General features: G+C 43.0%; 1 protein-coding gene across 1 annotated transcript in view; it reads left to right on the plus strand.

The window, feature by feature from the left end:
• The window catches only part of Nup133 (nucleoporin 133), a 44,690-nt gene that overhangs the window by 16,766 nt on the left and 12,076 nt on the right, over positions 1-15,848 (plus strand). Inside the window, exons 11-20 of the mRNA XM_005064668.4 lie at positions 1,065-1,222; positions 2,458-2,549; positions 7,113-7,276; positions 8,633-8,727; positions 9,218-9,442; positions 11,101-11,223; positions 11,904-12,003; positions 12,616-12,867; positions 13,372-13,505; positions 15,203-15,361. Coding sequence (XP_005064725.1) covers positions 1,065-1,222; positions 2,458-2,549; positions 7,113-7,276; positions 8,633-8,727; positions 9,218-9,442; positions 11,101-11,223; positions 11,904-12,003; positions 12,616-12,867; positions 13,372-13,505; positions 15,203-15,361 — 1,502 coding nt within the window. The remainder of the gene's footprint in view (positions 1-1,064; positions 1,223-2,457; positions 2,550-7,112; positions 7,277-8,632; positions 8,728-9,217; positions 9,443-11,100; positions 11,224-11,903; positions 12,004-12,615; positions 12,868-13,371; positions 13,506-15,202; positions 15,362-15,848) is intronic.

The following is a 15,848-nucleotide window of genomic DNA, read 5'->3' on the forward strand; positions in this document are numbered from 1 at the left end:
CAGAAACATTAATACTCTTTGCAGTAGCTGAATTCGCAGCCATGTTGAATACCCAAGGATGGGTAGAATTCACAGACCGTTACTTTTACAGGCAAAATTAGTAAGAAAACAAAACCAGAAGACACAAGAGGATAAGAACTAACCCTGAGAGAGAAGCAAATGCTCATCTTGGTTTATGAGGGTGGCTCACTCTGGGTTAACACTCTTTAAGCTAGTTTGTCCAGACTTGGCAGGAAGAATCTTGGGGAGATGGCCAGCAACACTGACCAGCATATAGTCCTACTAGGACTGTAGAGAGGACAGGACCTGGGCAAGGCCACAGATGGAGCCTGGATGGTGGTCCACATAGGAGGATCATTATTTGGGCTATTCCTAAGGTGCAGAGCAGGCTGGCTACTTCCTGGATTGGCCCAATAGAGAAAGACCATTAGGCAAGAAGCAAGAGGATGCCGTGGGGTGGAGATGCTGCCATTCTGAGTTTTACAGAATAAGAAATTTGGAGGGATTGAGGAGGGGCCTTGCTCACTGTTCTATTGCAGGGATAAGTTTTGTGGGTTTTGTTCTTTGGGTGTTTTGTTGTTTTTTATTTTTGTTTTTTAGATATTTATGTAAGGACAGGGGTACCAAGGAGGCCTGAAGAAAGTGTAGTCTCCTGGAGCTGGAGTTACAGGAAGTTGTGAGCCTCCCAGTGAGGTCACTAAGAACTGAACTCTAGTCTTCTGCAGAAGCAACAAGTGCTTTAATTGCCAAGCCATCTCTCCAGCCATTTTTCTTGTCTCTAATGTGGAAAGACAGTCTGCTTTATTCAGTAGCAACGACCATAAATAAAGTAAAAATAAATTATATTAAATACGTTTATGCCATAGCATTTCTATTGTAGGTGTCATGAAGGAGAAAGGATGCAGGCCATTGGGATAGTTGGGGTGGGAGAGTTGAGGGACTGTTCTGTGTGATCTTTGTGCTTGTTTTCTCAGGAGATGGCATTTTGGGCACTGGTTCCTGGGATAGTTGGGGTGGGAGAGTTGAGGGATTGTTCTGTGTGATCTTTGTGCTTGTTTTCTCAGGAGATGGCATTTTGGGCGCTGGTTCCTGTGGCGGTGTTCCTATTCTTTTCTCTAGGAATAGTGGTCTGGTGTCTATTACTCCGAGGGAAAATGTGTCCCTATTAGCAGAGGACCTGGAAGAGTCTTTGACCTATTCAGTTGGTGGACGGGGCAATGAGGTAAGGTGGTCAAAGATTCAAAGATTTACTTTATCAGAGTATTTCACACCAGAAAAGGCAGGCAATTTAGAAAGGCTGAGATGAAATCAGTTCTTTGTTCTCTTGTCCCTATTTCCTAGGTCCTCTTTCTCAGAACACCTGCTTGTTGTTGGTCTTAGTCATTCCTTCTGCTTTTTCCTCTACATCTCTGAGCCAAATGTATACGCTGCTGTCTCCAAGTCATCAGTTTTAAAACAAGGACTTGGAACAATGTATACCTCCTTCTCTTCTTTACCTTCCCTAGGAGTAGGATGACTCTTGAATGGTTCGCTGAGCCCAGGGAAGCACCAGTGACATGCCACACAATATACACTGGTGATTCTTGGGGTGCTGACAGCATTGATTTTATTTGCTGAGTTGATAGTTGCACACACTATCCAGCAGCTTTGGAAGGTACTTGTTTATCCTGTGGTTACCTTGGGAAGGTGACCAGGCTTATCCTGAAGTTTTCCTCACTGTCCAGACCCTATGACCTGTCCCCACCTGTGCTAGGCAGACCTGTATGCCACCTCAGGTTGCCAAACTTGCACAGCAAATGTCTTTATTCACTGAGCCATCTCAATGACCGCAACAGATGACTTCTGAGAGGCTTAATGAGATTAAAAAGAAAGAAATAGTAAATCAACTTTCGCCAGGTGTGGTAGTGCATTCCTTTAGTCTCAGTACTTGGGAGGCAGAGGTCGGCAGATCTCTTTGAGTTCAAGGACAGCCTGGTCTACAGAGTGAGTTCCAGGACAGCCAGGGCTACACAGAGAAACCCTGTCTAGAAAAACCAAAAAAAAAAAAAAAAAAAAATCTTTCAATTATCTTAAAACCTGAGGTAGCTTTATCTATAAGTTTGGGGTTTTAAAACATAAAGAAAATACTTCAGTCACAGAAGGCTAGATAATATTGTTTAGTGCTGCTGCATATTCCTGAATTTGTTTTGCACTGTTCCGTTTCTTAGTTTTCCTTAGTCCTGCTTAACTCTGTCATTCCCACTGTGCTTAACACATGTTTGATAAGCATAGGGACAGTTGGGATAGCTGTGTTGACCATGATAAAAAGCCCTGAGTTACCTGACTTTTCTGTAGGACTTTGATTTACTGCTGGCTAACAAATCTGGGGGTGTGGTATTCTATCACAGGATCCTCCTTCAGCTTGTACAAATGTTCTCATAAGCAATAGCTTGGTTTTTGTTTCATTTTGTTTCGTAGAGTATGGTTTTTGAGACCACAACAAAAAATGAAACGGTAGCCCATGAAGATAAGACAAAACTGCTTAAAGCTGCATTCCTACAATACTGCAGGTATAGCATGCTTTTGTTGTTTTCATTAAGGGGTGGATGTGTTCCTATTCATAGAATCCAGAAAAGGCATCACAGCCCCTGGAGCTGGAGTTACAGGTAATTGTGAGGCACCTGATAGGGGTGATGGGCAATATGAGTGATGGGAACCAAATCCAGTTCCTCTACAAGAGCAGCAAGTGGCCCTAAACAGTTAATCCCCTGCACCCCCTGTGTTTTCATGGGTCTTGCTATGTAAACCAAGCTGCTCCTCCTGTCTTACCTCTCTAGTGCTAGAATTATAGGCATGACTTATGCTCAGCTGGCACAGCACATTTTTAAAATCACAGCTTACCTTATATGTAGACACATTTTACTGGTGCTTACTGTGCATTGGTGGGTAGTGAGGAGCTAGTTGTGATAGTGTTCCATTTCAAGGAGCTCTTTTTGGGTACTAGGGTTACACATGATAATCTGAATTGGGCAGCCACAAGAGAGAACCTCACCCCACATAAGTTAGAAGTATCAGATCTAATATAGCCTCTGTGGGAAGCAATGACCATTAAAATTGGCAGTCCTAAAGACAGTGGACAAAATCTCTCATAAAACATCAAAGCAAATGAGTTGCAGATGGAGTTATATGGGTGTTATGAAAGAAATAGACCCTACCCATTAGCTGAGGTGTAGTTACCACAGAATGTAGTGGTTCTTCAGCCAAGCTCAGATTCTGAAATTTGGCTGTTGGAGGTCAGGTCAAGTGGCAGTTGGTCAAATCCCAAGCTTGGCTCTTATTGTGGTCAGATTCCAATCTGACTGTTTCGTGCCTGAACTTAGTGTGTGTCTAGGGCCTTGACTGGCCAGCTCTTTGCTTCCTGTAGCTTCTGATCATGGCGTTGACATTTGAGACAGGTAAGCATTTGGGAGTGTCTGATGACTTGTAGGCTATAGAGCAGTACCCCTGGCCTCTTCCCATTAGAAGCCAATGGTGCTTCCCCCTAGTTGTTATAACCACATTATCTCCAAACACTGTCAAATGCCCGAGAGTCAAACATAAAACTTTCAAGCTTTGTCTATTTTTTAACTTCATATTGTTTGGTTTTCATTTTACTTTACTCAAAAAAATATGAATACAGAAATGTTTTATTCATGAGAGTTTGGGAAAACAACTTGTGTAATTATTGGTCAGGACTTATAAGTATTTGTATAAATTGTAGTAAGATGTTTCCAGCTTGAGCCTGACTGTTGATGCTTTGAGATTATTTCAGCCAGTTTTCTTGACTACGTGTCTTCACCTTCAACAGATGAGTCACCTGTATAAAGAGCCTCTGGAACTTAACTGCACACCATCCTGTCTACTCCACAGTCTCATTGGCTGGCTGGGCTTGTTTGTAGAGTGCAGGATTCCTAATGTACTAGAGTGTGCTTGAGGCACACCTGTGAGGTCTAGGTATTGTGGGCGCGAATCTACAGCAGAGAAATCATGGGCACTGGTTCACATTTCACTTTATTGTCAACATGTTTGATGCCTATTACATACTTTCTTTCATCGGCATAGTTGTTTCACATTTGAATAGACACTTGGGAAAGTCTTGGCCAGGCCTTCCAAGTCTGTCTCTTCCCAGGGCTGTGAAGCTTTGAGCAAGACAGTTACTGATTCTGGCACTGATTCTTCCTGTGTGTGGTTGAGAAGAGTGAAGGATCAATGGTTTGCCTAGCACATCTTGGTTTTGAAGAAATTATTTTAAGCATTTACTGCCTCTACTGCCAAGTTCTTAGCCCCTGACCTGCCATCCTGCTCAGTGGTGCAGGTGGCTGCTCGTTCACTGATGTATAAGTTATTAGATTCTAAGTTTCTCAGTCTAAGACTGCCTTGCTTAATGGTCTGCTGCACTCAGGTGGGGGCACCACTAAATGGTGTCCTGGTATGCTTTATGATCTATCTCTATTGCATGATTCAGTCTGGGTTCAGATTTGGGTTATTTCATCTTGCATAGATTTCTCTTCAGTGGCAGTTCAGTTAAGTGAACATTGTAATTCAGCCAGCAACTGTAGTGTTTATGTGGCTACCAAAACAAATTATCACCAACTCTGTGGCCTATGAGACTCCTATCCAGCATTACAGAGTCAGTAGGTATGGATCCCCTGGAGGTGCTAGGGAACACTTTCGTTCCTGTCTTTGCTGTGCATCCTAACGGCCATGGCTACATAAGAAGCATGTCTCAAAAGAAAGACAGACACTAGGAAGAGGCTGTGTGGCAGTGGGGATGCAAATAGGAAAGAAGCATCAACAAGCCCAGCAGAGGCCATCCTCCCTCAGCTAACACCCCCTCCATTCAGCACGACTTTGTAACAGCTCTAGTCGTTTGATTTAGGGCCTACACTAATCCTCGTCTTACCTAATCCTTGGTACAAAAGCTGTGTTTCCAAGTAAAGTGCACGGTGAGGCTCTAGGTGGACATGAAGATGGGGCACTGCCCACCTAACGCAGGCAGTTTGGGATGTTTCCAGAGGATTATCAGATGTGGAAAGGGGCCTTGACCTAAGTAGTCCCAGGAACCATGTTGTTGAGGCCCAATACAGCTATGCCCTAGACTCCCAGGAGCTCTACTTGTGCATGGCTGAGGGTATCTGTTGGTTGTTTTTTACTCTTTTGGGGTACCTACCACCCAGCTCCCAAATAAATACATGTGGAGACTTATTATTACTTACAAATGCCCGGCTTTAGCCTTGCTTGTTTCTTGCCAGATTTCCTTAACTTAAATTATCCTATCTACCTTTTGCCTCTGGGCGTTTTCCTTTTCTTATTCTGTTTATCTTATTTTCACTCTTACTCCATTGGTGGCTAGGTGACTGACTCTTAGCAGCCTCTTTTCTTTGCTTCCCACTCCTCAGATTTCTCCTCCTACTTATTCTCTCTGCCTGTCAGCTCTGCCTATCCTTTCTCCTGCCTCAACTATTGGCTGTTCAGCTCTTTATTAGACCAACCAGGTGTTTTAGACAGGCACAGTAACACAGCTTCACAGAGTTAAACAAAGACAAATAACCAAAAGTCACACAATCTTTTCACCATTAAACAAATGCTCCATAGCATAAACAAATGTAACACACCTTAAAATAATATTCCACAACAGGTATCCTGCCAAGAGTTTTAAGGAAGTATAGATCGAAGTTTCTTTCCTGTCTGGTACTGCAGCTGTTTTGTCCCAAATAAACACACAGAGGCTTATATTAATATAAACTGTTTGGTCTATAGCTCAGTCTTATTATTTTCCAGCTCTTACAACTTAAATTAACCCATAATTCTTATCTATGTTCAGCCACATGGCTTGGTACCTTTTCTCAGTAAGGCGTTCTCATCTTGCTTCCTCTGCGTCTCTCTGCCTTCCTCCTCCCAGAATTCTTCTAGTCTGGTCACCCCGCCTATACTCCCTGCCTGGCTACTGGCCAATCAGTATTTTATTAAACCAGTATGAGTGAGAAATCTTTACAGTGTACAAGAATATTATCCCACAGCAAGGAAGTAGGCTCTTCACAGTAAAAAAATGATTCCCCCACCAGAGTTAGGAGTTACCTCATTGGAATCTTCTAACCCACCATACTTGATAGTTAGAACTGGAGTGGCATGTGCTCCTTCCCTGGGGCCTTGGAGTTCTGTGCAGTCTTTACACCATAGTCTACAGGGCTGTGTGTTTTGATCTGTTTCATTCCTTCTGAATATAGGCTACATTTACTTTCCTCTTGGCCTCATTGGTATCTGGTTATTTTCTCAAATACCAGTTTAGAAGAGTCCTCTTTTTAGAAGCTCATTGTCCTTCAGGCTGTTGCTCTGGAACTTTCCCCCAGGTTCTCCTTCCTAGAAGACCTGTATTTTATGTCTGATGTAGCTTCCTTGCTGATAGCAAATCTACTTCATTTCCTTAGCACCCCTGGCCTCTTCCTCCAGAGCATTCCTTGCCCTCTAATGGGTTTGCTGTCCTTCCTTGTGCTTGGTGGTGTGTTAGTTACTTTTCTCATCACTGTGACCAAATATCTGACAAGAAACAGTCTAAGAAAGGAAGGGCTTTTGTTGTAGCTTAGAGTTCAGGGGTCATTGCTTTATTGGGTGGATACATGGCTGCAGGAGCAGGAGGGTAGCTGGTCACATTGCATCTGCAGTCAGGAAGCAGCACAATGAATGGCCTCACACAGTTCAGTTTCACCTTTTTATTCCGTCTGCAGTTGGAGGAACCTTTACCTCAAACTAGAAAAATGCAGAGATCTGCTAAAGGTGATTCTAGCGCCTGCCAGGTTAACAGTATAAACCATCACCGTTGCTGTCTGAGTACTTGCCTGCTCGTGTGCCATCACTTGTTCCGTTGTCTGACTCCTGGTACTGTGACTTCCTAAGGCCTAGGACTGATTTCAGTCTTAGTGTATTGATGACCTCCTAGCTGCACAGAAACTTTCTTCTATGCAGTGAGGCAAATCTTGTTAACAGTCCTTTGGCTAAAGCCTATACATGGGATTTTAACCTCACGGTTAGCTTTTCTGTAATGAGTTTGGGAATGTTTGCCTCCGTTGTACTTTTATGTTCTCATTGGAATATAGGAAAGATTTGGGCCGTGCTCAGATGATGGCTGATGAGTTGTTTTCTTCTCACACTGACTTGGATTCGGACTCTGAGTTAGACAAGGCTGTGACTCAGATCAGCGTGGACCTGGTGGATGACTACCCAGCCTCAGACCCACGGTGGGCAGAATCAGTCCCCCAGGGTGAGTAGACTGCTTCATTATGATAGAGGAATTAAAACAGTACAAAGCAGAGGGAAATGCTTGTTTCTGCATTCAGTGATCACTCAGCATGGTTTTTAAGTTTCTCAAACACTTGAAGGTAACCTTCCCCATGACACATTTTGAAAAGGTCCCTAGGCTCTGTTTGTCAATTAGAGAGAGTAGAATCTGAAAGGACATTATACAAGTTCACATGATTCTTAGCATTTTATTTCTAAAAGAACTTGGTGGCTGTGTTAGGGTTCTCAAGAGGAACAGACCTGGTAGAATACACTTATATTTATTTATTTAAAGGGAATTTATTAGAATGGCTTACAGGCAGTGGCCCAGCTAGTTCAACAATGACTATCTACCTACAGAAAATCAAAGAATTCCACAAGGTTGGATGTCTCAGCTGGTGTTGAGTATACATCAGAATCCCAAAGAAGTAGGCTCTAATGCAGTGGAGGAATGGACTTGCCATTGAGAACAAGAGCATGCTGACAAAGAGCAAAAGCTTCTTTCTCCCTGTGTTACTTAGACTGTCTTGGGAAGGTGTGGCTCAGTCTTATGGTGGGTCTTCTGATCAGTTTTAGATGGGTCTTCCTCCCTATCTCAAACAATCCAGTTAAATAAAAGTCCCTTACAGATGTGCCCAGTAGCTTGGGTTTTTACTTAATTTTGCGTGTATTCAAATTGACAACCAAGAATAGTCATCATTGTGGTGTTGGTAGCATTTGGTACTTGCTTGCTGCAAAGTAAATAATTTTGGCATGCTCCATGCATTTGGCTAGTCAGAGCTCCCAAGTATTAGAGAAATTCTTGGTATTCAGAAGTGAACATCCTTACCTGTCCCCAGGTGACTATTCCTTTAGGCTACTCTGCATTCCCAGTTACCGGAAAGTGTCTCAGTTAAAGTCTCTGCACAAATATCATGCTTCCGGTGAGTCGTCTGAGCCTTACTAGGGATGTAGGGAGTTTCCTTGCTGTTTTCTTGGAGCCAAATGATACAGTGGTTAAACCAGGTCATGCTTTTTGTTTTGAGTAAGTACAGTATCAACTCAGTATCAATTCCTCTGAATTTAAAAACTTTTGAGGCAAGGTCTCATTTTGTAATCTAGGATGTCCTGCTACTTACTATATAGCCCAGGCTAGCCTTGACCTCAGGAGTCTCCTGTCTCAGTTTACCAAGAGGTGGGATTACAAATGTGAGCCATCATTGAGTTTATTCAGTTATAAAACTCTTTGAATGCCCTAAATAACTTTTTTAAAGGATTGGAGCTCTTAGCTTACTGCTTTCTAGTAGCTACTGTTCTAAAGATGATTTTATGCTTATTTCTCGCTGCTGGGTTCTAACAGAGGCCCCTGGGCTGAGCAACACATCACTGATCATTCTGCACCAGCTGGAGGACAAGATGAAAGCCCACTGCCTCTTGGTGGACTTCCTTCACCAAGTAAGCATCAATACTGGGCTAAGGGGTGGGCCTGGCATTTTAGAGGCTTTTCTGATTTGTACCTGTGACCTACCCTGGATTAGACCTTTGGGAAATGAAGAGCTATTTCCCAGACAACCAGACCTACACAAAAAAACCCTGTCTAAAAAAAAACAAAACAAAAATCCAAGTCTTTATTTCCCAAAGGGCTAATCCAGGGTAGGTCACAGGTACAAATCAGAAAACCCATTTTGATCATTAAGATACCTGAACAGTAGTTTGAAAAATATAAAATGTAACAGCCATGGATAGAAACGATGAAGTGACTCTGACAAGAACTTCTGTGTTTCCTTGCATGGGTACTGTATGAATATACCTTGTACACATTGGGAACAATGGCAGCCAGAGGTGGCCTATGGCTGGGACGCTCCTAGGAGAATGTGGCTACATTTTCTGTGCATGCTATTTGAGAACAAGTGCCTGTATTTTTTTTTTTCTTTTCTTTTTTGAGGTTGGCTTGTTTAGACGCCTGGGCTCTTATCCAATCAGAGGGACACCCATGACCACCCGACTGCTGCTCTGTGAACATGCAGAAAAGCTGTCAGCTGCCATCACACTCAAAAACCACCACTCTCGGCTGCCTGACCTGGTGAATGCAGCTATCCTACTGGCCCTGAACAAGAGGGAGTGTGAAGTCCCATCCAGCCTGACTCCTGCTGATGTCTTCTTTCGAGAGGTCAGATACATTCTTGTCTTCCTGTGTCTTCGTCACACTGTACCATGTGTGGGCATCCCTGGCAGGACAGAGGGCTAAAGGACCTCACTGACATGTTGACTTGGGCTCCCTGCTTTATGAATATTATCACTCAGTGTCTCTTGTTTACTGTTTGTCCTGTAGGAGGGGCATACAGGTGACTAAGAAAGGGTCTTCCGTTTCCTTTGTCTCTCCAGCTCCCTTGTGACTAGCACAGGAAGCTATTCTTATTCAGTAGGCTCCCAGGCCTCTAGCTTGCTGCTGGTGTGAAGAGTTGGGGCATTGTGCAAGTAGAAGATCAGAGTACCTGCTCTCCTGCTCTCCAGCCCACTGGCAGTTTCTCTTTGTCAAAGACCAGCTTCTTTTAGAAAAAAGAATTGTTTTTATTTGTGTGGTTGTGTGTGTGACCACGACACATAATGGCATTCATGAAGGATAGAGGACAGCTTTCTCAGGAACTCTCTCCTTCCACCATGTGGGTTCCAGGAATCAAGCTTGGTCATACGGCATGCTGGGAAGCACCTTTACCTGCCCAAAACCAAGCTTCTGTGCAGCTGACTCTATCCCAGTGACCATCCCCTCCCCTCAGGCTTTCTTCTGGAACACTACTTTCTCCAGCACACTTTCGTTTTTTTGTTTTTTGTTTTTGTGGGTTTTTTTTTTTTTTTTTAATTTTGGTTTGGTTTGTTTTTTTGAGACAGGGTTTCTGTGTAGCTTTGGAGGCTGCCCTGGAACTTGCTCTGTAGACCAGGCTGGCCTCTTAAGATCCGCCTGCCTCTGCCTCCCAAGTGCTGGGATTCAAGGCATACACCACCACCGCCCGGCCTCTCAAGTCCACTTTTAAGTAGCAACATCATATCCCTAAAGGTACAAATATTTTAAGAAGAAATGGTTGCTCAAATTAATCATAGGGGAGAATTTTGCTTTGGTAGCCCTTCTAGAAAGTAAAAGGACAATGGACCTGGTTCTGGAGGTGCAGCCTCCACCTTGCCATTGATTCACTTTGGGAAGAGGCCCAGGACCATTCAAGGCTTCATAAAACTGGGGCTGGAGAGATGGCTCAGAGGTTAAGAGCACTGACTGCTCTTCCAGAGGTCCTGAGTTCAATTCCCAGCAACCACATGGTGGCTCACAACCATCTACAATTCAATCTGGTGCCTTCTTCTGGCGTGTAGACAGAACACTGTATATGTAATAAATAAATAAATCTTTAAAAAAAAATTTTTAAAAAAAGTAGTACTAACTACTCAAAGATAGGTTGTGTTGGCATAGCCTGGGAGCTGTGTTTGCTACCACTGAAGACTGGGGGTAAGAGCATGTAGCCTTTTGTTTCCTTGATGCCTGCTAGGAACTTGTTTCAGACCCCCCCCCCCCCATAGACCCCTTAATCTAAAAAGTCTTGTGTATATATACAATGCCATAAGATACAAGCTACACACATCTTCCAGTGTACTGTAAATCATCTCTAGGTTCCTTTATTACCTAGAATGACAATAACTTTGAAGAAGACTGTCTTGGTTTTGCATATGCTTTCATCATTAAGTCAGTGTATTAACACCTGTTGAGTAATGAAAAGCTATAACCTACCGGTGAGATCCATTATCCGTAAGAGTCTGATGCCTGTGACTGTCTACCCCCAGGTGTCCCAGGTAGACACTATCTGCGAGTGCCTGCTGGAACATGAGGAGCAAGTCCTTCGTGACGTTTCATTGGACTCTCAGGAGTGGGCTGAGGTGGCAATCCATGTCAATACAATCCTCAAGGTACCATACCACAACTGTGGTGTCAACAAATCATAGTCCAACACAGGGAGGGACAAGAAATGGTTTTTTGTGTCTGCTCTGTGTTACCTGACCTAGTGAGGTTATGGCTGTTTGTCAAATTCAAAAAGGTAGAACAGCCTATATTTATATTAATTAATGAAACTTGTGAATACTTCCTTTGTGCCTACTAATAAGTTTGTATAATACATCCACTTTGTGTTTGATAAAATTTTTCTTTGAAGAAATCTTTTTTCTCTTATGTCATTACAGAGGTATTGGTGTTAATGTAGTTGTCAAAATCCATTCATTTCTTTGGCCTTGAACTCCTGTTTCAGCCCTAGCTTTCCAGTTACCGGGACAAGCACATACCACTACATCTGCCTTCTGTTTTTTAATTACTCAAAATTTCTTTCTTAAATTATTACCTAAGAGTTTCATTTCAGTTTTACCTATTTGACTTCATAGTGCTCTCTTTTTTTTCTGCTTTGGTTATTATAGTTTTCTAAAGTGAAGTTAAATTATTGAAGGCAGAACTCACAGTGCTGAATGTTTTTCTTACATGTAGGCTGGTATTACAGGTCTTGTTAAACACAGCATCCCACAGAAAGAAATTAACTGAATTATGGCATTAACAACAGCCTATTGCTTCCCATGTGTGATGATGCATTTCACTTTCCCAGGACATGCTACAGGCTGCCATTCATTATCGCCAAAACAGAAGCTCCATGTACAGTCGGGAAGAACCACAAGGGGAGGAACCAGAGTATGTGCCATGGACAGGTACCAAGCTGGAGTGTTGACAGCTGTTCAGAACTTGTTCCTATTGGTCTGGCACATTAGATGCTGGCTTAGTCTGTAGGGTAGGTTTGTGAATGATATGAAGGAACAGTTGAAGAGACATCTCTAGACTCGCTTCGTCCTTTGGGTGTATTTAAATTTTCCCACCCTGTTATTTCTTTATCTGAGTGGGATTTATGATGCATCTGTTAGATTTTGGTACCAAATGCTTCATAGAAGCAGGTTCTGACTTTGGAGGAATAGGCTCTATTTTGTGTTCATATCACAAAGTAGAATAGCATTAATAGTAAGTGGATCTGTGTTAAGGAAATCTCCACTTAGAAGAAAGATAAGAGCCGGGCGGCACTTGGGAGGCAGAGGCAGGTGGATCTCTGTGAGTTTGAGGACAGCCAGGGCTGTTACAAAGAGAAACCAAAAAACAAAAAGGAAGAAAGATAAGAAAGAAGGATGGGGTTCAACCAGGGCAGGAACAGGTATCGCTTGAACACTGCTTTGTTTTCCTAGAGCAGTGAGGTAACCCAATTTTTAGGTATTTGGTCTTTCCCTTACCATCATGGAACCCTTTCTTAGGAAGTTCTTTTGTGGACTTTACAGCTACAAGTGGTCCATCCGGTATCCGCACAGCAATCATGCGCCAGCATGGGATCATCCTACAGATGGTGTACCCTCAAGCTGATAGCAAACTCCGGAGCCTTGTAATGGAGCAGCTTGTGGCACTGATTGACTGCTTCCTGGACAGTTACGTTTCCCAGCTGAAGTCTCTAGAGAAATCCAGTGACCAAGAAAGATACAGCAATCTGGAAGTGGAATACCTGCAGAAAAGATCGGAGCTCCTCTCTCCCCTTCGTGAGTGTCTGGGTTAGAAATGGCTGTGGGCTGCAAGACAGATGGAGGTTGGAGAGCTCACATGGTATAGTCTGTGCAGAGTTAATCTGCCTGTGAACAAAGACAAAGCCAGGCACACTTAGACAGCTTTCTGTATTCGTATCGAAATACCATAGGAGGTTCAATTGATTGAAGAAAAAAAAAACAGTAAATTAAGCCGTGGAAATGCCCTTACTTGTTGAGTTCAGTGCTGGGCTTAGTGGCATTTTCCAGCACTTGAGAAGCTAAGTCAAAATTTAAAAAACTCAGTCGAGTAGTAGTTGGTGAAGGGCACAGGTGGCACAATATGGCTGTTGAGCAGAAAGCGATTTTCTTTCATAGCCTGATTCAGGAAGGTTTGTCCTAGTGAGTAATGGAAGTCTCTCCTGGGGAGGAAGTGATGGATCCAGGGCTGCATTTGCCTCTTGGAAAGTGGATCAGTGATGGACATAGTTTATGTTGTATCATTTCTTCTTTCTCCTGAAGTCACACTAGGCCAGTACCCATGGGCAGCTTCCCTGGCAGAGAAGTACTGTGACTTTGATATCCTGGTGCAGATGTGTGAACAGACAGACAACCAGTCCCGACTCCAGCGCTACATGACCCAGTTTGCTGACCAGGTAACCACACTGGTGTGTGTGTGTTAGGGAGGTAAACATACCACACTGTCTAAGGTTTACCCTTTCCAGAATGCTGCTGTGGCTTTGAGGTAAAGAAAGATTTAGATGGGAAGGTGGCAGATTGGCATGTTACATTGTCTTTCGGGCAGACACTTCCTTATGTAAAAAGATTATATTCATTAGTTTTCTATTGCTGTGATAAAACACCATTGCCAAGGCAACTTATAGAATAGTTTGTTTGAGTTTAAATTTCCAGAGGGTTATAGTCTTGATGGTAGAGCAAATGCATGGCCATAGAAAGCTGGGGTCTCACCTTTTGAACCACAGCAAAGAGAATAGAATTGTATGAATATTAAATTCTCAAAGTCCACCCCCAGTGACATTTCCTTCAGCAAGGCCATACTTCCTAGACCATTTAACTGGGGACCAACTGTCCAAATGCCCAGAACTGTAGGAGATATCTCATTCAAACTACTACATAGACACTGAGAGGTTTCCTGGCCTTTGGGAAATGTGAAACTTTCACCTTGGGTTTTTTTGTTTGTTTGTTTTTGTTTTGTTTTTAAGACATAATCTCACTCTGTGGACCAAGCTAGCCTGGAGCTCAAGATTCTAACTCAGTCTCCCAAGTGTTAGAGTTACAGGCACCAGCTACCAGGCTTGACTAACTTTCAATTCTATCCTCTACTTAAAGTGTAAGACCTTTTAGTAGCTTTTAGGACATGAGTGCTTGAGACGTGAAGGGAGAGAGAACTTGCCTGTAGAGAGCTCAGAGTGCTCATACAGGCTCCTGCTGACAGCAGTTTTGATGCCAGCTTCCTGTTTTTAACAAAGTACCTGTTTCCGTGCTGCCAGGGTAATTTAGATTGTTCCTTATTCAGCCAGTGTATCCCATGAATTAATATTGTAAATGCCTCTTCCCCTCTACTAGCAAAGGAATTTTGTATGAAATTCAGAACACCTCTGCAGATCCCTCACAGTATAGTTGCAATACCCAGAGAGAACCTACCTGATCACACGGTCTCAAGCACGACATGTTGCTGAATCATCTCTCAAGTCCTCATACTCAAGTGCTTCTTAGTAGGATCCCTGCTGAGCCAGTCAAACGCTTCAAGAGAGATGGCTGAATTCAGGAGTAGGAATGCTTTGTCCATGTCAGATAGACACTAACCATATGGAATACTTGTTTTGCTTTTTAATCAAATGTATGTGGATGCTTTGCGTGCATGTGGTATATAAATAGGCATGCAGGCAAAAAATGAGTCTATACACCACATACACGCTGTGCTAGAGGAAGCCAGAGGATGTTGGATCACCAGGAATTAAAGACAATTGTGAGCCGCTGTGTGGGTGCTAGAAATTGGACCTGGTTCCTCTGGAAGAGCATCCAGTGATTTAAATGCTGAGCCATCTCTCCAGCCCCAACACAGGTATTTTTAGAATACAGGAATTACTTACTAAAAAATTCTATCTGGAGAACTGCAAGGAGGATTATTGCCAAGCCAGATGACCTGAGCTAGATCCCTAGAACCTATGTCCTCAAGTCGTTCTCTGACCTCCACGCGTGCACATACACACACACAAATAAATGTAAAACACAAATGTGAAGATTTTTATTTGGAGCTCTTTGAAAGGGACTTAGTATTTTATATTTTTAAAGCTGTTTTACTAACTGTTGACACATTCTATTTTTGTAGAATTTTTCAGACTTTCTCTTTCGTTGGTACCTGGAAAAAGGAAAGCGGGGCAAATTATTATCTCAACCCATTTCTCAACATGGACAGTTGGCAAATTTTTTGCAAGCCCATGAGCATCTCAGCTGGTTACATGAAATTAACAGTCAAGAATTAGAAAAGGTAAGATAGTTTGGTTATAAAGAAGCAGCTAGTTGTGCAGCTTAAGTATTTTAATTAATCTGAGTCTTATTAATTAAAGTGTTGTTTATAGCTGTGCAGCTGATGAAAGGTTAGTATCTGGACATTCTCTTTTCTCACTGGAGACAGGGTCTCACTTTGTAGCTCTAGCTGATCTAGAGCTCACTATGTAGGCCAGGCTGGCCCTCAAGTCACAGAGATCTACTTGTTTCTACCTTCTGAGTGCTGAGATTAAAAGTTTATGCCACCATACCTGACTTAAAATTCATTTAGATGAGAGAGAGAGAGAGAGAGAGAGAGAGAGAGAGAGAGAGAGAGAGAGAGAGAGAGAGAGAGAGAGAGAGAGAGAGCGTGCGTGCGTGCGTGCGTGCGTGCACTGGGGCAGGGAGGTCAGAAGACAACTTGAGGGAGTTCTCGTCCATTGTTTTTAGGGATTAAACTTCAGGTGGTCAGGCATGGTGCCAAGTAT

Source organism: Mesocricetus auratus, unplaced genomic scaffold, assembly GCF_017639785.1.
Source record: "Mesocricetus auratus isolate SY011 unplaced genomic scaffold, BCM_Maur_2.0 Super-Scaffold_100013, whole genome shotgun sequence".
NCBI classification, from domain to species: Eukaryota; Metazoa; Chordata; class Mammalia; order Rodentia; family Cricetidae; genus Mesocricetus; species Mesocricetus auratus.